This window comes from Apis florea, unplaced genomic scaffold (genome assembly GCF_048593485.1).
Source record: "Apis florea isolate Af1SG1 unplaced genomic scaffold, ASM4859348v1 contig_1789_pilon, whole genome shotgun sequence".
NCBI lineage: Eukaryota > Metazoa > Arthropoda > Insecta > Hymenoptera > Apidae > Apis > Apis florea.
Genome location: NW_028256481.1, coordinates 2,560,547 through 2,585,980, shown reverse-complemented (window position 1 = coordinate 2,585,980; position 25,434 = coordinate 2,560,547). Strand labels below are relative to the sequence as shown.

Below are 25,434 nucleotides of genomic sequence, written 5' to 3'. Positions count from 1 at the left end.
AGCTCATATTTTCTTTCCGCTAAAAAAAGTCTTTTCAATGGAAACATCTGAAACTACCTATTTTTCCCAATTATAATTCCTTTGTCCTATCAAGTATGTTAAGATATTGAATAAATAATATTGATATATGAGAACAGTTTGAAAGAAGAACTGTTTAAAGGACTTTTGAAATTGTACATTTTTTAAAAACACTTCGGCGTGGTTGTTGTCTTGGGATTTGAGATAACATTTTCCAATCATATCAATATTAACAGCATTATTTTATTTGAGAAAAAATTTATTACGAATCAATTTCTTGGGAATAGCGGATTATGGTAGTCTTTCAGTCTAGGAATTTTTCTTGAGTTGAATGTTATTTAATCAAGGAACTAATCCACAGTGCCTGTAATGGCTTGTGTGCTTTACCGAAGATTTCATGGATGTTTTAGAAAGCAGAAGCAATTTAATAAAATTTAAAAAAATCAGAACTCTTTTAACTATAAAATTTTTCGAATTATAGAATTTTATCGAATTCGAATTATAGAAACATTAGAATAAATTAAAATATATTTTATATCCCAGAATTTATTGAATCATTGAATTTTGTAACTTTGAACTAATAGAATTTTAGAACATCGTGAATTCATTCAATGGCGATATAAACTTTCATTATTCATTATGAATTTTGCTTTCAATTGTTTAAATTAGAACTCTATTAATAGTGAAATTTGTAATAAATTAATTTTATTATTATATATCAAAACTAAAATTTTATGACAATATGTTTTGATTTATTCTTATAAATTTTGCAAAATAGATTTTGAATGCAATACAATTATTTATCTATAATTTTAAGTAAAATATAATGAATCATTATATAAAATCGTAGACTTTATTATAATTATATTAATAATAATTTATATAATTTATTGTTCGAAATAAGCTTTTCATTAAAGAACATATCACGTAGATTTGAATTTGCATAAAAATTAAAAATGATAAAATTTTTTTTTTTTAAAACGATATAAGTATATTGTATAGTTATATTACATTATGTATTAATAATGTACATTATATATTAACATAATATTGAAATTTATTTGAAATAATTATTTGTAAAAATAGGATATTAATACATCTAAAACGATATTAATATATTTATTTTTTGTTAAAAAATTTCGCTACGCAATATTATGATATGATGTAATACTTTCATATTATTTATTATCAGTTCAGCTCTTATTTTATTATTATTCACCGCTTCACTGTATTTAATATAAATTTAAAATGTTTATAAGTTATTAATTATCAAATCAGACATATATAACTCTTTTCATAATTTTGAGATGTAAAATTCACGTTGAAGATGTAAAAAATCACGAAGAATCACGTTCACAATATTCTACAGTAAAATATTTTTTCAAAAAGAAAGACATAACAAAAAAATAATATAAAAAAATCTTCTTATAAAAGTTTTTCAGTATAAGATAATGTAATAGTTAGTTTATTAGTTTTTCTATTAAATTTTGAGATATAGAGCTTACATGAAGATCAACTTTAATTTAATTAATTTAATTTAAATAAAACCATATCATTTTTATTGTATTATTGTATTAAATGATATAGTTTTTTATTTCCTATAAAAAATATTATGTTATTTATGTCGAAAAAATCTTTAATTTAGAAGATATTTTAACTTAAAATTTAAAAATTATCATATGAAAAACAAAAGAATATGAAAAGTAAAATGAAGTATAATGTAATATATAAGTTTATTTTTGAACAAGATAAAAAATTATGAAATACTACAAATTATTAAATTATAAGTTATAGATCAAGTAACAGTATTCATTGTATTAAAATACTTAAAAGATAGGGAAAAGATAGTTATTTTTGAGAGATGTATTCAGAGAATCCTTGTGAATATATATTTTTTAGAAATATTTTAGTGTGGCTAGAGTGTGAATATGATGTTGGGACTTAAAATTGACATTTTTTAGCTGTTTAATACCAATATTGAAGAAATTACATACTATTATTACTACGCAGAAATTTTCTTAATTTTAAAAATGTCACACAATCAAAGAGTGTAATATCATTAATCGCTATGTCCTATCCAAGATTAGCAATTTTCCAATATGAGCGTGAAGAGGATTTCAAAGGACTAAGCTTTTTTATAAATTAAAATAAAAGAACATTTTTAACTTTTGAATTATTCGAATTAAATAATCCGAGCTAGAAAAATTTTTTTCATCTTTAAATTAGCAAAAATGTTATCTTTAAACTTTTCGAACCTTGGATTATGAATTATAAAATTAACTCTTTGTGAACTTATGTATTCATACATTACATATATAAATTTTTTTTATTATATAAACTTTATTTTCGATCATTTAAAATAAAACAATAGAACTTTGTATTATATATATATAATATTATATGTATTAATTGCTTTATTATTATATATTATATTATATTATATTATATAAAATTGGAGATATTTTGAAGGAATATTTTGAAAAAAAAAATGACAAAAATGTTCTCTCATTAAGTGATTTCAAATAGATTAAAGATTATTTGATTTTTCGTTTTCATGGATTTTTCACTTATTTTTCTCTTAATTTATGGTTGACTTTAAATAAAGAAGAGAATAGCGAGTTTATTTCGATCAAAATTATATATCAAACAAAATAGACAGCATTATGATTCTCTATAATAATGTCAATTCTTTAAACATTAGAGATTACTTCGAGTATTTTGTTAATAAATCAAAGTCTTTTTAAATAAAATAATGAAGGTTTCAGAAAAATAGAACTTAATGTTAGAATAGTAAATATAATAAGAAAACAAAAAGAACTTTTAAAATGATCTAATATTTTTTTTAAATACTTCAATATATTTTATTAAAAAAAACTTTTATTATTTTTTTGTTTTCTAAAAATAAAAATGTATTCTAAATTTTTAAATATTAAGACTAGTCTTAATATTAGTAAGTATTAACTTTGATTTTTTTTTAATTAATATTTGATTTTTAATCAAATATGAATTATAAATCCGTATCGCGACGCGCCAAACTAATTATATTGCATCAACAAAATTTGAGATTTTGTCCAAATAGTTTCATTGTTGCAAATTACATAATAATTCCGATACTGTCTAAGATTATAAGAACTGTTCAATGAATGTATAAATATGTAAATATGAATGTAAAAAAATATGTGAATGTCTAAATTAGAAATTTGAATGTAAGATTACATATAAGGTAGAAAGTACGATGTTGGTTCTAGTTCTCGAAATGAATTTTTTGATTTTTTCTGATTTAACTAAGACTTAGTTACATATCGAACGAGGATAAGATATCCTGATTAATTTAAAAAAATATATATTTTAATGGGAATGATATAAAAATTATAATTGGTTAAATTTAACAAAATGGAAGAAAAACATCTCCAATTCGATATTCTCTTCAACTATAATTAAACTAATAAAATAAAATAATTAAAATAATTAAATTATAATAAAAAATATCTCCAAGAAATTTCTTATATTTTAACTTTAGTCGTAGCAAGTAATATATTCATGAAGCACATCAACTCTTATAGTATAAAAAAATAAAATTAGAAAAATGAATTCAAATATAACTTGATTAAAAAGGTTAAAAACTATGAAATAAAACGATTAAGTATATTGCTAAAACCGATTCAGAATTTACTAGATAAACAGTATACTACTTTAGAAATTCTGAATTGATTTATGATTTGATGCATAGCAAAATTGTAAATGGCGGTACATGTGTAAAGAATAACAAAACACATAATACATTTTTGAGTATAATTAGATAAAAATTGAAATCGAAAAAATATTTTATTGTCATGATTAATAATAAAGATAATAATTTTTATAATCCGAATCCAAAATAGCTTTCTTTGTTGATTATTATATTTTCTTTTCTTTATTAAATAATATTAATAATAATTCTTTATTAATAAAATTTTGTTTTGAATATGATGAATAAAGAATAACTTTTTATCTTATAGAATATATGTTAAAATGTATATAAAAATTCTTATATATAAAAAAAGTCATTTCAATTGATTCATTTTTTTAAAAATTATAATTAAAATTATAAAATTATAATAATTTTTATTCAAAATCATTGTTTCAATAAATTGCTTTATAATTGTAATTTAAATAAATATAAATATATTATAAGATAAACATTGAATTCTATTTTATTCGCATTAATTTAATTTCATAATAAAAAGCATTCCAATTTAATCGCTATGAATATTGTTTTATATTATATTAAATCAACAACATTGAGAATGGCATAAAAATAAAGGAATCTTGGAACTTCAAAAATATGAATTCTATTATATGAATGCTAAAATATGAATGCTAATAAATTTTATTAATTCAGAAAAATAATTTATTAATATTTAATAAAATCATTTATAAAACTTTTACATTTATTATGTAATAAAAACGTTGTAATTGTTAATTTAATTTATATATTTCTTATGATTTTAATTATCATTACATGATTTATATTTTTATTATTTTCAATTATATTTAATTATCTCTTGAAATTTTATAAGAATATAATAATAATTTCTAATATTAATTTATTATTAATATAGTCATATCGATCATATTCCTTTTATCAGTTTATTAACAATTATATCTATGTACAGCATATAGTGCGCTAATATTCCTTCTTTATCAACAAAGCAATATATAATAATAAAAGAGGATTTTTACATCTATTAAAATATTAAAATTTATTCTTTAATAAATAATTTTCTTGAAATTATAATTTTTTATTAAATTTCAATAATTTTAATGTTGACTATTATGTTGTATTCAAGAAATGTTTTATAGAAAAATATTATTTTTGATTATTTCTTCAAAAAAAAAATAGTAAATATAAAATTTCTTATTAAATAAATTTTGGATACATTTTAGTAATATTTTGTATATATTGTATCGCAAAATTAAGTATTTTTTTATTGAAAAACATATTAAACTATTACATACATAAAATAAATATATTATACGTAAAATAAAAAAACATCATTGATTTATAATTATTTTTCATTATTGCTATGTATATATAAACATACAAATTTCAATATTAAATATAATTTAAAAATTAATTTAAATAATTCAAAATATTTTTTTTATATTTATATTCGAATAATAGATATATAATATTTTTAATCTAAATTTATTGGCAATAATAATAGTAATTTCTATACTTCATTAAAATTTATATTAACAAGACGTAGAAAAATTTATTGATTAAAAAATAAATTTGATCATAGTTCGTTCATGCAATATTTTTGTTATTATTAAAACAAATTTCTTTTTAATTGAATTGTTTGAATTATTGTTTAAATTATTGCTAAAATCGTCGAAAATAGATATTTTTAAGAAGTATCGTGTAGACATTCTGTCAAATATTCTTAGATTAAATAATATATAAGGATTAATTATTTTAAAGGCAATAAAATTTCTTTTAAATTTTAATATAATATTTGTATTAAAAAAATTATATAACATGGATTTAATATTCCTCATAACGAATAAAATAATGAATGGTGTAATTTATTAAAAATAAACCTAATAATTTGAAATCAACTTTTTTTATAATATTATAATATTATAACTTGGTAACATTTTTTTATTATAAATAATTAAAAGACCTTATATTTACATATACATTATATTATATGTAGAAGAATATTTCATTTTTTTCTATTTTATGTGCATTTGTACATTATGTTTACAATGTGATATTTAAATATAATAAAATTTGTTATTTTAAAAAATGAAATCATTAACTATATATGTAAAATAATATTTGTTTTGAATTTGTGATAATATTAAACATAATTTGCAAAAATTAAATGAATTATGAATAATATGAATGAATAATAAAAGTTTTATTCAGTTCTATTATCAATGAAGTATCTTTATCTTAATATATATCTCTGTTTGATCATAATTACATTTTGCATTTGTTTATTAATAATTTTACAGCAATTTATATTAAGAACAATTATATACATTAATTCATGTTATAAATATAATAATTATTATACAAATTATATCTATTCAGTTATATAGTAAATAATATTTTGAGCAGTTTTTTTATTCAAGAAGAATGTAATAGATCATGAAGATGATATTCTATTTTTATTAAATCTTTATGAAAAAAACTATATTAATTTTGTGTCAATATAAATCTAAAAATTTTATTAATTTATAATATTTAAAATTTTTTTAAAAATTTAGAATTTATAATATACCAATTGATAATAAAGAATTCTTAATATATTTAATGAACCAAATTTTTGTTCAACAAATGGAAGAATCAAGATCACATTATGTTCTTCTTTGGCAGATATTCTTTGCACGTCCTAAACGTGATATTAAATTATGTATTGCATACTGTTTTGATTGGTATTGATACTCTGCTGATTGTTAAAAATATAATAATATTTACATATTTAGAATTCCTTTATTATATAAAAATAACATACATATTGATTATAATTATATTTAAATATAAAAGATATTTGATTATGTTTAAATAAAAATAAATTTATATAAATATAAATTATATTTATACGATAATTTTGTATAATTTTTTATAGATTATTTCATTAATATTAATAATAATATCAATTAAATGAATTTAGTATTATATATTATAAAAAGTTTTTCATATTATTATTCATCAAATTTTATTTCAGATTTTAGTTAAAAGTTTAGTTTAGAAAAAATCAAACAGAGTTATCAATTCCAATATGTTATATCTATTCCTATGAATCTTTTTATTTACATTTATGATTGGCTAGTAATAATATTGATAAAATCAGGTCATATGTGCACTATAGAGCAAAGTATTTATCATGATTCTCTTTACATTCTCTTATATATTGTATTTTTCTTATTTAAGATGTATCTGGGCACTTAATAGACGAGTTTTTACCTATAATTATATTATATTTGATAAACTGGTATAAAGAAATCGCTTGGATATTCTGTTGTAGACAATCGATAATGTGCACTTTTGTTATGTTACATGTGAAATTTATAAAAATAATATCTCGCTAATTTTTGTCGATTTTTTGTTTTTTCATAAAATTACCACATTGTTAACAATATCGTAAATATAAACATTTTAAACTTTTATGTTACAAACATATATAAGTTTAAATATAGAACTATAAGTACCATCAACAATAATCGGTTGAACACATTCAAAAGTGCGTTTACATGAATATCATAATTATTTTTGCGTTCATTTGATGTTTTTCTTTTCTTTACAACCGATATAATCTATCGCATTAATTATATATTATTCTTCATTCGTTGTAGCTGGATTAATTAACCATTTCACGGTCAATATTATAATTTTTTATGACTACTAGTTTTCTTTTCAATGTTTTTTCGTATGCTTTACTTTCATACACAGTTTTTATCGCAATTTTTCATATCGTTACTTCGTACGATTCAATACTAAATCGCAAACTACTTGCAAACCTTTTTGATAGGGACTTTCAGCTAAAGATTGTGCAAGTTTCATTGCTTCAATACAATGTTTTCGCGCTAAAAATCTCGTATGTTCGAGTCCTTGCGATTTATGCACTAATTCAAATGCTTTTTCAACATCTCCTGGTTCTTGAAATCGACGCATGATCATTGCGTTTAATTCTGGATACTGTAATATAAAAATGAAGAAATTATTTAAGAATTAAGAAATATTAATATATTTTTTAAGATATAGCATATTATAATTATAATTTATTTATTTATTTATTATTATTATTATTATTATTATTTAAAGATTTAATTAAATCTTCTTTAAATAGTATTAAAAACAAAATGAAATAGTATCTATACTAATTTAATATACTATACTATACTATACTATACTATACTATACTATACTATATTATACTATAGTTACTATATATATATATATATCATATATAAACATTTATAATTTTTGATACTATGAATTCTTATCTTTTAGTATTTAATTAGTTTAATGATATTAATTAATTAAATAATTTTTTTGAATTCTACTCGTCAAAAGCTACATAAATAATATATTTTTGGATTTTATTTGTAACTAAAAGTACATAGATAAAAAAATAAAAAAAATTAATAATCATTTATTTAAAAATTAATATATATCCTCACCCGTTCACAAGCGAAAAGAACTGGAGCAGTTGCAAGACCTAATTTCAAATCCGCTGCAGTAGGCTTACCCATTGTCGGTAAAGTCGATACGAAATCCAAAAGATCATCGACTAATTGAAACGCTAAACCAATATTTCTACCATATTGAAAGGCTAATTCAGCCAATTGATCATCAGCATCAGCTAACATAGCTTCCTATGATGAAATATATTCATTAATTAACAATATATTATAAAATGAAATTAATATATTATAAATAATAAAATTAACGTCAAAATACTTACAGCTTTCAAAGTGTTTGCGATTAAACTAGCTGTCTTACGATATGTTTTAGTAAGGTAATGTGCGAATCTTTCATTCTCTGTTTCCTTCGATCCAAGCTGCATAAATTCACCCTGCACCAGATCCGTCACGACCTGGAAAGCATCTGAACTTATTAATATTTTTTAGGATTTTATCAGAATCTTATAGCATGTATTTTTACATATTCGTGCAATTAATATATTAGTTGATTCCATATATAAAATAAACATTAGATAGCGTTTATAATTATAATAATTAATAGAAAATTTCGAAATGCTTTTTTATTTTTTCTTTTATATAAAAATGCATTATGTAAGACATTCTATGAACCGAAATCTTTCGTCACATATATAAAATCTCATATAAAATATTAAACTTCAAATTTCTTTTTTATTTACTAAAATGATATTTACATATATATTTTAAAAATAAAAAATCACAGAGTTCAGAAAAAAAATAGAGAACGTAATAGCCATATAAAATGAAGAAAAGATCTAAATATATATTGTTTAACTGTTAAACTGGAAACATTCCGATACTCTAAAATAGACTAGACTCTGTAAAAGTATTCTTATAATATAATACATAAACTTTACCTGACTGAGTGTAAGGGTGATATCGTCATTTCGCAGTTTAGCTAGCATATTAGTAGTAACTGCCAGAATATAATCTCCTGTCATTGTCACCTAAAAATTAAGTAAAAAGTTTTTAAAATAATTTAAGATATTTAACTTCGTTTAATAAAAAAATGAAAATGCTACACAAAGAAAGGTCAAATTTAAAAATAATTTCCTAAATATTTATTTTGTTAATGTTATAAATAATTGATTATTAAAATTTTATATATATATTTAATTTCTCTGAAAATAAAATTCAATATTTTTTAAACAAACAAATTTTCTAAAGATGTTCAGTATAAATCTATAATGAAATTGAAAAAATATCATTTTATTATTTATTATATATTATAGTTAAGAAAAAGCAGAAAATGAATTTGATGAATTACAATTTTTGCAATTTTCATTTAATTTTTTTATATATAAATGAAATATATATACAAAAAATTAAAAAATAATAATTATAATAAATATAATAAAAATATAAATTATTGTAAATTTAATTTTTAATAACTATAATATTATATTGTAAAAATGATAATAAAGTAATATTTTAAAACTTTTTTTTACATTGATATCAAAGAATAACATATGTATGCTTTCATAACTTTTTTTTCTTTATGTTTTTTTTAAATAATATAGAGATTAATTGGATTAAAAAATTTATGTTAATAATCTTTGCACTCATTTGATTTTAATCAAAGAACTTAAGTATGTATTACTTGGTTATCAAAGCTGTTAGCAAGAGGAGGCTACTTTCTTTTATTCATCTTATATATGCAGTTTGGCGATTAAAGTAAAAGCGTATACAGAAAGCGTAAAATAGACGAATATACCAAGGAACTTTTCAAATGTATCTGAAAGTGATTTTCATTATGATATATTTAGAAAAAATGGAAAAACAATAAATCTAGCACATCATGTTATATGTATATGGTATAAATTGTTACACTATAATAATATATAAAATAAAAAAATTGAATTCTTTATTTTTTTTCATTTAGTACATTTCTTTTCATTTCAAATACTTTATATTTCATATCAATTGATTTACATAATAAGTATACAATAAGATAATTTCATTATTATTATCTTTATTATTATCAATTGTTTTTTATTTAAATTTATTTCCATTATTAATTAATATTTTTTATTATATTTTACATTAAATTATAATATAAAAAAATATATTTTACTAAAATTAATTAATATTAATTAATTAATATCCAATGAAACATATCAAATTCAGTTCAATAAAAATTACTTCAAAAAACAAAAATTTTATTCAAAATTTTTTTATTAATAAAGCAGAAAAATTGTTGAATTTTATTATTATTATTGATTTTTTCAATAATTTTTTCAATAATTATACAGATAAAAATTAATCAACTCTATTTAATAATTTAACATATTACAAAAATAATCTTCTAGAATTTTCTGAATTAATAAAAGAACTAATAAAGTTTTTTTTTAAAAGTTTTATTGTATTTCGATTAAAAAGAAAAAAAAAATAATTGATTCTTGCGAAAATTAATAAATCAAATTTGTATAGAAATAATAAGAATACTTTTTAGTATCTTTTAATATTTATTTATCTTTTAGTATTTATTATCTTATAAAATTCTATGTGTCAATTATTTTCAAATTTGTAAATGTCTATATATTTTTAGAAAAAGTTATATCAAAAACATGTTTGCTTAATATTTCGTTTTTATTTCGAAATATATTAAAAAAAAAATACATTAATATTTTAATACACATCAAATTTTTTTATAAAAATATGTTGTAATATTATTAAAAATTTATTAATATAATAATATTAATTATTATTACAGTATTTTTATTTATTAATTTTAAAATGGCATAATTTTGTTTTTCACGAATATAGTATTATCATAAAATATTTATAAAAAATAAAGTTACATTTAAATTACATACATAGCATAATATTCATTGGTGTGAATATTTTGTGATCAAAATTTTACTATTTGCCGCAAGAATATCTTAATTCTTTAATAAATTGTATTAAAAATATAAATAAAAATTCAAAAAAAAAATTAGGTGAATATTAAATCTGTAATGAATAGAAAAATTATAATTTAAATTATCATCTATGTATATATCTATGTATATATTCATATTTGAATTAAACAAATGAGATAAAGTTTTTTATACATTGTTTTTCTATTTTATATTTCTAGAAAGTCATTGCAATGCAAATAAGGATCAGAATGAATTGCAAACATATTAAATCGTCAAATAATAGAATAAATCATCGCTAACATTGGTGTCTTCCTCGTATTCGATTTAGATATATATATGTTTGCGGTTATTTCAAATGATAAACTGGTAAAGAAAATCATCGATGAATACAAGTTACAATATCCTGAAACCACTTTTTCTTAATGGTTTTTAACAGCGATAGATATCTATTTTCATGATCTATTTTCAACTATTATTATATCTCATATTCCGAGCTACTAATTTTGCTTACCAGCAACAATAAGATTTCCATGATTTCTTGTTAGTTAATACATCGTTTTTATTTTATTTCTTTATTTATTTATTTTGCTATTAAATATAACTAATAATAATAATATTAATAAAACTAATACAATATCAATGATATTCAAACAATCTACTTAAATTTCCTTGTATAATGACGACTATTGTATTGTATTATATATGTATGCATTTTGCTAAAAAATTTTGAAATATTACTAAGAAAAAGAAGAAATTGAATAAAAAAACAGTAACGTAAATGAAATATTAGGTACATTATTTCATATAATGCAAATTTTTTTTGAGATAATTGATTATGAGAATTTATAATATTAGAATTCCTTAGAACTTTTGTAAAAAAGTAACAAAAAAAAAAATAAATTTAATAAAATTTTTAATTTTTTCAGAATAATAATAAATAGACTAGAATGTTTATGCACAATAAATATAAAAAGTAATATTAATGCATAAAAAATATGTAAATATGCATGAAAAGTATAAAACAACTACATCTCGATATTATAAATAGATATTAATATAATATTAATTATATGTTATATTAAATATTAAATATAATATTAAAGATTAACAATCATTAATAATAATATATTTTATAATTATTATTATTATGTATCATATATTATTATGTACACGTGATAAGCATTTTCTTTAAATTGGATGATAAAAATTAATTTATTTGCTAAAAATCTTTACGCTTCACGATATTAATTAATGCATATTTAATTGACATATTTTATACTTTCATTACAAATTTAACAATCAATATTTAATTTCTTTATTAATGAAATTTATATCATCTTTAACTCTTTATATCATCTAACTCTTTCTTAATGACGTTCTATTTTTCTTGATTTTCAACATTTTTTAAATATTAAAAGCCTTTCACAAATTAAATTATTGAAATTTAAAATGCAAATTAACATTCATCGTATCATAAAAATCCGAAAATTTAATGTGCTCTATTAATCAGCATTAATACATATTATAGATATCGACACAACATAATTATGATACAAAAGTTTATCGATAAAAAAAAATTAATTTAATAAAAAAGATATACATTCGTACATTTCACATATGATGTATATAGAGAAAATAACATATATATGAATAATATCATTTTGAATATCATTTCCTCTCTATATTTTGGAGTATTCCTGATATATTTTAATATATAATATATAAATAGGATAAATAGATGAATTATAAAAATGAATTATAAATATATATTAAATAATTGCATTAAAAATACTAAAAAATGTAGAACAAAATGTATTTTTGGTTATGGATATAATAAGATTAAAAAAATATATATTACTTAAAAAAAACAATTGAATGAAAAGTCGATTTATGATTCAAAGTTTAGTAATAATTTTTAATAGCAATTTCATTCTCAGGCACGTACAATTTTTTTTAAAGTTGAGTGATGATAAGAATATTGAATGATTACTATGCTCTTTTTTATTTTTACACTTTAATAAAATATATCATTATTAAATTAAGTAAATATTTTTTTAATAAAATTAGATTTTTTTTTAGTATAAATTTTTAATAAACTATTTCTTTAAATTGAAAATATTTTACATTTTTAAAATTGAAAAAAATATTTTAATTAAATAATAAATTATGAGTTTTCTATAATAGTTATCAAAATGTTTAAGAAAATATAAATATAAATATAATAAAGATAGAAATAACGAAACTCTATTTCACAAAATAAATTATATACAAAAACTAATTAATAAAAAGCTCTTGAATTATAGAAATATAATCATTTAAGTAATTCAAATAACTTTATTTTAAATTACATGAATTCAATAACCGAATCTTTTAAATTTATAGTTTATTTCCATATGTATTTCTTTTTTCATATGATATTAATATATGATATTAATATCATATCTATATGATCATGTCTATATGATATTAATATAATATATTAATATATTAATAATATAATCATATAATATATAATTATATAATACATAGAATATAATACTTAGAGCATGAAATTAGAGCAAATTGCCATAGTAACTTTTTTAGTACATAGTGACTTAATCACGAATTTCTTTTGTTATTTTCACGACTTGATATTTTTGATATTTAGAGTTCCTTTTAACATTTTATATATAAAAAAATTATTATCAATATAAAAGATAATAAAATGCAACATATACGTCAAGAAGATAGAAGTGAAAAGATATCCATTTGATTTAATAAAAACTTGAAAGATTATTTTTAATGCATAATAATTAATACATTTATTTTACATTGAATAATGTTAATCACTAGCATATCAAATTTAAAATTTAATATCTCAATATTGACTAATATAAAATTTATAAATAATCTCCTGAAAATTTTTTAATATCAATAATAAAAAATATAGCTTCGATTTAAAAATTTAAAAATAATTTTCATAAAGAATTTTAAAATCATTTTTAAAATTATTATAGAAATAAATATACGCAATATATTTATTCCTTAATAATTTATAATTCTTATTCAAATTATTTTCCATATATATAATGTTTATAAAAATGTGGGATATCTTTGGAAGATGGATTCTAGATATCAAAACGATAAAAAAAGTTCATATACACATATGTCCGATAAGGCTTAATTAAGGAGTTATATGCATTTTAAGTTTGTATTAGATAAAGATGGCGAAAGAGCGAGAACGCTCAGCTGAGTGCGCAGCAGTATTGCAGTGTCACTTATGTAGCAGAGCCCCTCGATGAAAGTAAATATACTTTTTTTTATATACAATTCATTATTTTAAATGAATTTCAATATAAAATATACAATATACATTAATATCGTGTAATATAGCTATGCAACATTTTTATATAATTTAAAAAAAATTTTAATTATGCAAATTGAAATCTATGTAATTATTTATTTAATAGAAACTTACTTCAGACAAATTACAGTAAATTTTACAATATTTGGAATTATATGATGATCATATAATATTTCATTTAAAATCATAAATGAATCGTTGTATTTCATTCAGCCTGTCGTATTTATCGAAATCCATAGAAGCAAATCAAAATATACTTCTATAAGATTTCGAATTAAAAAGGTTGAATGTGTTTTTATATGCACAATTAGTTTTTTATTTTTACATGTACAAAAGAATCCAAAATAATAATGATACTTGAATCAATTTGAATTTCAGATTATTAAATTATCCAATCAAATCACTGACAAATATTTATCTTTATTTCACTTGCACTAAATATTTTTTATTCTTATACAGAGAGAAATAATAGTCTGGATATCACTTATTAATAATAATATGAATCAATACTGCACATTAATATCACATATGCACAAAAAATGCACATAAATATCGCAATTGTTTTTTTTATGTATGCTTGAATGAATATTACAAATTCATTAATTTTTTTTTACATTTTTATTTCTAATATGCGTTATATGAATGTTACGAATGAACTCAGTCCAGAAAGCAATACTTTCTTAGCAACAAGAAGAAAGATTATTGACCTAGGTTTTCGTATTCTTATACTTAAAACACACAAACATTCAATTTCGAATATTATTATCTCATTTTTTTCTATCAAGTCTCTTTTTCTAGTTCAGCATTCAATTGTTAGCAACGTTATTTCAGTAACATATTGTCGCATCGCAAAATCAGTTCAGAATTTGATAAAATAATACATATTTGAATATTTGTTTAAAATAAAGTTTTAATCAAATAATTTTCATATAAAATTAAATTATACAATACAATACTTATTTATTATACAATAATAAATAATAATCGAAATAATTTTATACAAAAAAATTAATGTTAATAAGAATAATGAATAAAAAAAAATCTCATATGTGAAAATAATGATGTGAAAAAGAAAAATGCAATGTTTATATGATTTTTTTAGTGGATATAAAATAGTGGCATTAGTATTATATTAAAATATAGATATTGAATTTCAACTTTTTTGTTTAGTAATCTCATATTGCAATAAAAAATATTGAATTTAAATGAAATAGAGACAAAGCTTTTTCAATTGATACTTCAATTGGTCTATAAATTTCAAATTGATTCGAATGACTTTCTTGTATATATGAAAATAAACAAATTTATGTATAAAAAAATACATTCAATCTTTCTAATTTGAAATCTTATGGGAGTATGCTTTGATTTGCTCCTATGAATTTCGATAAGTAGGCAGATTGAGTGTCAGAACGATTTAACTATGGATTTAAATAATATGTTTGTACCATAAAATAATTTATCTATGAATTTATATAATGTGTATATGTGTATAAATGTGTATAAAAGATTTATATGAAGTGTATAAATATATTAATATTTTAAAATTTATTAAAACTTATTCGAGCTAAGTTTTTGTTAAATAAAGAGTTACATAATACGTACATAATGTTACATTACACTGAAATTTATTTGAAATAATTATTTATATATAATAAAGTATCATATTTACTTTCATCGAGAGGCTCTGCTATGCAAGCGACATTACAATACTGCTGCGCGTTTTCATTCTCTCGCTCTATCTAATATAATCTTAAAATGCTTATAACTTGTTAATTAAGCTTTATCGTACATATATGAACTTTTTTTGTTTGTTTTTTTTTTTTTTTTTTTTTTTTGAATCGTTTTGATGTCTAGAATCCATCTTCCAAAGATATCTCACATATATATATATATATATATATATATATATATATATATATATATATATATATATATATATATAGTTATATATAGTTATATATAGTTATAATCAGAATTCGTCTAAAATTTGAAAAGATTGAAAACAGTTAAATAATAACAAAAAATAAAAAAAATAAAAATAAACGAAAAAAAAGGTAAATATAAGCGAAAACACATTTCAATATTAAATAAAGCTTATTTTGAAAAAATAAATAAAAATTTTAAAATGATAATCTTAATTTCTGGATATAATATATATTTAAATAAAATATTTATAAAAAAAAATCTATCAAAAATTGATCAAAAACTTATATTATTTATGAAAGCTTCATTTAATATTTTTCAGCAATCAATATTTCTTTATTGATTCATTTATATGCAATTTTATTAGAATCATCTTTATAATTTATGAATTTACTACTTCCATTTATATTTTCTATTTATAGTAATAAATAGTAATAAATATAATAATAAAATGCTTACTATTGATAAAACTAAATTATATGTATACATTGTCTTATAATATATTTCTGTAATATCTATATAAAAGATTGCTTTTATATAAATTAGTTTAAAAAATAGTATTATATATAATATATGATAATATAATATAATAAAAAAAATATATATATATATTAGAATATATATATATAATATAAAAATATATAAATAATATATATAATAATATATATATAAATAATATTAATATATTATAATATATAATATTATATATAATTTGAATAAATATAAATAATAATATTAACATTTATATAATATAATAATATAATATTTTTATGTTATATATATTTTTATATTTTATATATTTTTATATCTTATAAATAAGTATTTCATTAATAAAGGCATTTTACATTTTCAAAATTTTTAAAAGAAAAATCTAAATTTGAATTACAAAAAGTTTTTAATAATGTTTTTACAAGTGACTTTTCTAATGATACGTTGATCTTGCATTACGTAGGATTTTGTATTTTATTTTTTCATTTTAGGATACAAAAACTTACTCAAATATATTAATATAAATGATTTATTATATATCAATATAAATGATTAGTTATGAGAAAATATCAGGTAATCAGAATATCAATTTTTGAAAAAAAATTTATTAAAAAAGAATAAGTATTAATAAATTGTTAAATGTGACTTAATCATAAAAGATTAAACTTTTAAAAGATTAATGCTTTAAAAAAAATGAAAAGAATAATTATAATGAAAGGAATTAGATGATAAAACAAATAATAATATATATTTCTTTCAAAATAATTATTAATAATAATTTTTTTTCTGCATGGAAACATATGTTAACTTTTTTAAATAAAAAGTTAATATTTTTTACATTTGTAAACATCTTTTAAGAATTTTACATACATTTTACATTACGATTATAGTCATGCATAAACTATTCTGAAACTTTCACTATATTATTTCTTCCGTTGATAGAAAGAATTCGAAAAGAAAATTGTCTGTTATTGTTAAACTTTTAACTCAAAAATAATCTATTCAATTTTAATTAAATTAACTTAATTTTATGAAAAAAAATTTTTACTGAAAAAAAAATATATAATAATGTATGAAATAATATCAATTATTTTATCTTAAATTAAAATAAAGAAAATAATATAAATACTCTACTCTTTTTCAGTTTTAATTCTTATATATTCATTTTCAAATATTAAAATAAGAAATATTATTAATAAAGTAAAAACCATGAAAAAGAATCATATTTATCATTATATTATTGTTATAAACTTTGTATATTTCTTGTTACATCCCGACATAATGATGAAATTGAAATTTATATACTTGCATATTCATGTTTATCTATTATTTTTTATTTTTAATATAAATTACTAATATAATTACTAAAATTCAAAACTTTCTCAATTATATTAAAAAAAAAATTCGGTATAATTTAAATTGAAAATGCAAACATTTTTGAATCATAACAGTAATTTAAAGAAATTATAAAATTATTAATTACAAAATCTTATATATTACGATATCAAAAAATTTAGTTTATAAATAATTAATTAATAATAAGAAATAATTAAATTTATTTTTAATTACTAATAAATTAATAAATTAAATATATTCTTATAACAGTTTTAATAAATTTTGATAACTTAGAAATTAATATTTTTATTATTTTTTGATAAATATTATTCCATTCAATTTGTAAAAATTTTCATAAAACTTTTTTTAATTGAATGTTTTCATATTTCTCTATCTAAATTATTCTAATAGTAATATAAGTACATGGTATAAATATTTAATTATTGAAAAGATTGCAATAATTAAATTACTCAATTTAATATTATCAACAACTTATATTATTATATAATTTTATTTACTTGCAAATTTTACTGAAATACTTATTGTTAGTCCTTCATTAAACGATGAAAATCCATGTACTTATAAATATATGAAATAGAAAAACAAAATATTTCTTGTCTAAATCATTGAATTTACTAATAATTATTTAATAATTCAAGTAGAAAAGTATTAATTTCTTAATGATTAAGATTTATTTTTTTTATATTTTAATTATTAATTTTTAAATATTATAATAATAATAATAATATTCATATATTGATTTATCATTTATATGATTATCTTTTATCTAAATATAATTATCTAAATATAAATTATTAAATAAAAATTGAAAAATTTTTACATTCTGATAGAATTAAAAAAAAATGAAAGCATTTATAACATTATAACAAATTATATTTTAATGCTTGAAACTTATATCAAAAACTATAAGGATTTTTCATTTTTAATTTTGAATTATTATTATAATTTTTAAAAAATCTGATACATATTTACGTATGAAATAAATATTTATATATAATACAATAAAAATTAAATAAGTGCTAATTCTATGATGATGAAAAAAAATCACATAATAAAATTAATTATGCATATTTGTTTATTATTTATATTTTTTACCATATTGTAAATATAAAAGATAAATTAATAAAAAAATAAAAAGAAAATAAAATAAAAATTTTCCTTGAAATTGAGAAAATTTTTTTTAAGTTTATGAAAAGAATTAAAAATAATTGTGTAATAGATATCTATTATTATAATATTTTTTATACTTTGATATAATAATATGTAAGTCTATTTATGTTTTTTAATAATATTATGCTCGATACTTGATACTTAATAGGATTAAAATAGATCTATATTAAATTAAAATATTTAAAATATTTAAAATATTAATTAAAATAATTAAAATATTTTCTTGTAATACAAAAGATCTATTACTGTTAATATTGAAATTAAAATTTATATTTATCCATATTGATAAATATGATATAATTAATAAATTATATCACATTAATTGAATTCTCACTGATTTCTAATTGATATCTAACTAACTTATAATTATAATTTCTGCAATAACTAATGCAGTAAATAATTGTGATCTGATTGATTTCTACGACGATTAAATAACATCTGATATCTCTATCATATCTAATAAATAATATCTTGCTAACTAAATGTGGTCTGTACAAACATTTTAATCAACGTCTCACAATTTGATCCGAACTGAATGCAATCTGATTGATTTTTATGATTTCCGACCAAATTTTAATTTCTCGAAATTGTCGAATTTTAATTCTCTTTTCAGTAATTATTTTTGAAGAAAATGCAATTAAAATATGAAAAAGAAATAATAATTGTGTTGTAAAATGAATTTTTTTTCATAAATATAAAATATGAAATCTTATGAAATCAAAAATCAGGATTCTTCCAACAGCTCTGATGATTGATTGCAAGACGCGCGAATGTAATTTATGAAATGATTATCTTAGTTCTTTGATTGCTATTGAGAATTTAGAATAATATAAAAGAACTGTATCCATTCTTAAATTAATGCTAAAAATTGTTTTAATGTTAAATTGTTTTAAATCTAAACTGTTGAAAATATTAAAATTATTGAAAAATGAAATTCAAGCTATCTTGGTTGCTTACAAAATAGTTTTGGTTTTTGTCAATTGATTTTTGACATTAATATATACATAAAAAATAATAATTTAGATATTGTTCTTTAATAACAGTTTCTTAAATGTACATATAAAAGTTATATCGATATAATATAAAGATTATATTATATTATATAAAGATTAATCGTTTGTTTATATTATTCGATTTATAATATATGAAATTTAATATAGGAAAAATTTTTATTCTATTATTCAAAAATTCTATTATCCGAATACATTTGTTTTTGTATAGTTCCGATAGTGCGATAATCGAGGTTTTACTATTTTATTTGGAATAAAGTATAATTAAATTTCTTATAAGAAAAAAATATTTTTTGTAATATAAAAGCAATGAAATATATATTGTAATATAGAATATTACATTAATGTAATGAATTTTTTTTGAGAGAGAGAGGGATTGATTATGAATTCTAATTATCAATTTAAAACAGATATAATTAAATCAAATTGTGTGATACTGAACTTTAGCACTTCAGAAATTAAATTATTATTTATAAATGTACTAAAACGAAAATGAAATATTTAAAAAAAATTGTTCTTTCTAGTTCTATATCTATATTCTATATAGTCAGTTTTTTAGTTAGCATATTTAGTATAAAATATTTAATTATTTAAATAATTATTTAAAATTTAATTATTTAAATGAATTATGCAAATACATAAATATATATAAACTAACAATAAATATATATAAACTGTCAATATTTTGGAACATGTATCTTGTAATATTATCTAAGTAATTAAGTAATGTTATCTAAGTAATTTTATTTTTTCTGATATTTTTCTTTCATTAGATATTCTTTTATAATAAATTCATATTTGAAATTATTTTATTTTCATTATTTAATTTTCATTGTTCCATATTGTACTGATAAATTTGATTCTTCCAAATCGATTATCAGACTAGATTTGTTTTCTAATTAGTTTAGATAATTATTATAGATAATAATAATTTTTTTGGCTACTTTCACATTTTTAAACTTAATAAAATTATTGGAAATTTGTTATTTTTTAGAATTTATTTGATATTTGATTTATTTTTAACAATATTTCTATTTAATTTTTTTAACTTTTATTTAATTATCAACAGAAAGAAATCCTTGACATTCCTGTTCAATAGCAATAATCATATTGTAACTTTACTCTTAAAATTAGAGACTTGAAAAATTTATGCATTGATAATATAAAACATAAAAAGTAATAAACGTGATTAATTCACGCACGAGATTTTTCCGTTGAAATTGAATTTTCCTTAGCGCAAAAAGAATCTGACTGAACATTAGAATCTAACAAACATTTTAAAAAATTTTAGAAAACATTAAAAAAATCTAAAAAACAAGATCGATAATAAACAAAGTTCATATAATTAATTAATGTATAACAAAGTTAAGTATTAACTCGTTGAAAAATTAACTAGTTAAAAATTTCGAATAAAGTTATTTTAAATAATTATTTATATTAAATGCTTAAATAATATTTATTTGTAATATAGTAGATCTACTTTTTATATAATCTCGGCCGCTTGGCATTACAATTATTTCGGATTATTATTATGTTGAATAATAAATTATTAAAGTAATTTATCAAAGTAATTTAAGTAATTTTTTAACTCAAAGTAATTTATCAAAGTAAAGTAAATTTATCAATTATTAAATTTTGCCCATCACTGTATAAAAGAGCAAACAAAACAAATAGACAACTCATGGTTTTAGAATATTAAACATCATGAACTCTTTTGATAAAAAGATAAAAACTTTGTGCGGATATTCGAACTTTATATATATTATTTTTAAATTAATTTAATTACATATTATTTTGTATTTGCAAATAAATATTTTTATTATTGTGGAAATAATTGGCTTCACAAAATCTATAAGAATTAAAAAATCTGATTATTAATTTAAAACGGATATAATTAAATCAAATCGTATGAACTTAACAATAATCAATAATCAATTTACTTATTGTAAAATTATTATTATATTTATGTTATTATTATTATTATTATATAATATTATCTGAAATATTTTTCACAGCAAATAATAATGATATAATTAAGATATCAAAATCAGTTAAGATATTTTGTAAATATAATTTATATATATATACATATAATCGAATATTTATTACAAAAGCGTGTGATAAATTTATTGATAAATTGATTGTTAAAAGTTTTTTACAATAATTTTTATTAAATAATTTTTAATTTTTAAAAATTAATCATTATTATATTACAATTTTTTGTTAAAATATTTTTTCTAATATTTTTTTGTTTTTTATTATTTTGCTATATTTAATTTTCATGTATTTTTTACCTTTTAACTAAAATTAGAAAACTCATGAATTCTATAAAGATAGAAAAACAGTCAAATTTATTTATTATTTTTTTTTTATCTTAAAAAGAAAAGTAAAATAGTTTTAATAATAATGTTTTTAAAATATTAAATAGAACATTTTAATTGATGTAAGGAGAACAATATAAATGAAATTATAAACTATATTATAAAGTAACTGTAAAAAGTGAGAATGTATTTCAAATAGTTCAAATATTAACAGTACTATACCATTCACGACCTTATTGTTCGCATATAATTCAGTGATAACTATTATACGTACATATGTAAATATATATGCAATACTTCTTCCAATTAGTATTCCGTTAATAAACTGATATTACACAATTCATTAGGTGGTGTTTTCAATCCTGGTCGAGAGACTTTCGTGGCCATCTTGACGGCTTTCCATTTCTGTGTAACTTGTTAATTATTCATCTACAAGGCCGTCATACTTTTCAAACCTCCAGGCAAAGTTTTACCGATCACATATGTTTATTACATGGTGAATGCATTTCATATTTGATTCATTGCTTTTCTGATTATTTTCTATTTTTGATTGTGAGATGAAATTTAAAGATTTTTAAAATAGATTTTTAAAATAGAAAATAAATAAATTTGAACTCCTAATTGATTTTTTTTGTAGATATAATCTTTTTAATGCAAAAAAATCGGTAATTATTTACAAAGAAATTCTTCAATCCTAATTTACGTTATAATATATTATTCATATTTAATTTATGTAAATATGATATAGAGGGAAGAGATTCTGAATAATATGCATTTTGTATACAACGTGGAATGTTGTTCAAAAATTATGAAATGAACAAAAAAAAAGTTCTTATTACATTTTTATTTTGTATTGTATATACAATATAATATATATGTATGTGTGTGTATATATATATATATATATATATATATATATATATATATATATATATACATATATATATGAATTACATATGCATTTGCATGGAATTGTAATTTAACAATAATAGAATAATAGATATGATTAGATTAATTAAGATATGATTATTTTAATTAGATTATGATTTTTCGAATTCATAATTGAATTATATACATATATTTAATATATTGCTAAAATATAATTGTTATTATAATCAAAACAAAATTTATAATTAAGTTTATTTAAAAATAAAATTAAAAAAAATGATAAAACAATTTTATGAATTACAAATATAAAAATCAATGCATTATTAATGTTGAATAAAAAATAAATGAATATAATTCCATTTATTTTATGTTATTATATTATAACTAAAATATTTGTTCTTTTGTTATATTTTAGTAGAATTTATTTATTTAACAAAATAAATTGATAATAACTTCTTTAACAATAAAAAAGTTTTCATTGCTTATTGCTACATACTCCAAAGAATCAATTATCCAACTCTAATATTTTATCTGAAGCAATATAATCAAAATATATTTGAATTATGTTTTACTTTCAAAATTTCATTTGTTTCTGATACGTTGATATTAATAATATCAACGATTATAATAGTTCAAATGTAACAGTTTGTCTAAATTTGAAAATAAAAAAAGAAATAATACTCTTTTTTTTCATATCCATGATAAAAAAATTTAAAATCTCTGATTATTTATCAAATATAATTATTTAAAGAAGTATTGCTTAAAAAATATATATCGATGCATCAATATCATGTGGAAGAAAGATATCAGAAAAAGTAAAAAAGAGTAATAAGAGAATGTAGTATTTATGTTATATTTAATTATACATGTATATGTGTAGTAATTATATACATTCAAAATACATATTAAATTTATATACATATACATGAAAAACAAATTCGATCATATAATTTTTTTAGATTATTTTAAAAAATTTATAAAGGTTTAAATACATAAAAAAAAATGTTAATGCTTGTAGAGATATTTGATATTCATTTAACATTTTCAGGAAAAAAATCTTTAGCTTTCTATATATTCTAAATATAGAAATATTGAGAAAAATTATTTAATGATTATGAAAATAAAGATTTTATTCTTAAAAGTGAATCTAAATAATTATTATACGATCTTTTGTTATAAAAATATAATACTTTAAATATTTGACAAATTTTTCGACAAAAACTCGAATTCCTTTAATTTTGTATGATAATATATTTTATTTATTTTATTATAAACTTATTAAGTATCTGAATATTTTTATAACTCAAAAATTGTGATTTTTTAAATATTATTTTATTAGTTATATTTATTTATATTAAATTAATTAAATAAGTTGCATATATTTATAAAATACAATAAATATTATCGAATGATCAAATTAAATTCAATTGAATTTATTTTTTTTTATAATTAATAAAAATATACATACTTAAAGTTAAATGTTATACGTTAGTATGTTTCCGATTATATCATATCATATGCGATTCGCAATATTTCATGGGATTTAGATTTTTCAAAGATTAAAACAATATGAACAACAATATGAAATCAATGACTATCATTACAATAACGTGACATAAACATTTCTATAGGATAAGTGTTCCACAGATGATCATAGTAAAAGGAATGATTCTACATAAAAGATAAATCGAAAATATTTTAAATATAACTGAAATTAGTTAATTTCAAGTTAGATATGAATGAATTATCGATAGATTATTTTACATATGAAAATAAAAAAAATGCAGAATAAAATTATATTGTTTAACTCTTTATTTTTTTGAAAATCAAAAATAAAT

The 25,434-nt window shown here is 18.1% G+C and overlaps 1 protein-coding gene across 1 annotated transcript in view; it reads right to left on the bottom strand.

The window, feature by feature from the left end:
• Positions 1-5,986: 5,986 nt before the first annotated feature.
• Positions 5,987-25,434, bottom strand: part of qless (decaprenyl diphosphate synthase subunit 1 qless) — a 178,125-nt gene continuing 158,677 nt past the window's right edge. The window contains exons 5-8 of the mRNA XM_003694297.4: positions 9,093-9,182; positions 8,478-8,609; positions 8,194-8,388; positions 5,987-7,708 (exon numbers count right to left, since the gene is read on the bottom strand). Of these exons, the coding sequence (XP_003694345.1) occupies positions 7,487-7,708; positions 8,194-8,388; positions 8,478-8,609; positions 9,093-9,182 (639 nt within the window). The 3' untranslated portion in view covers positions 5,987-7,486. The remainder of the gene's footprint in view (positions 7,709-8,193; positions 8,389-8,477; positions 8,610-9,092; positions 9,183-25,434) is intronic.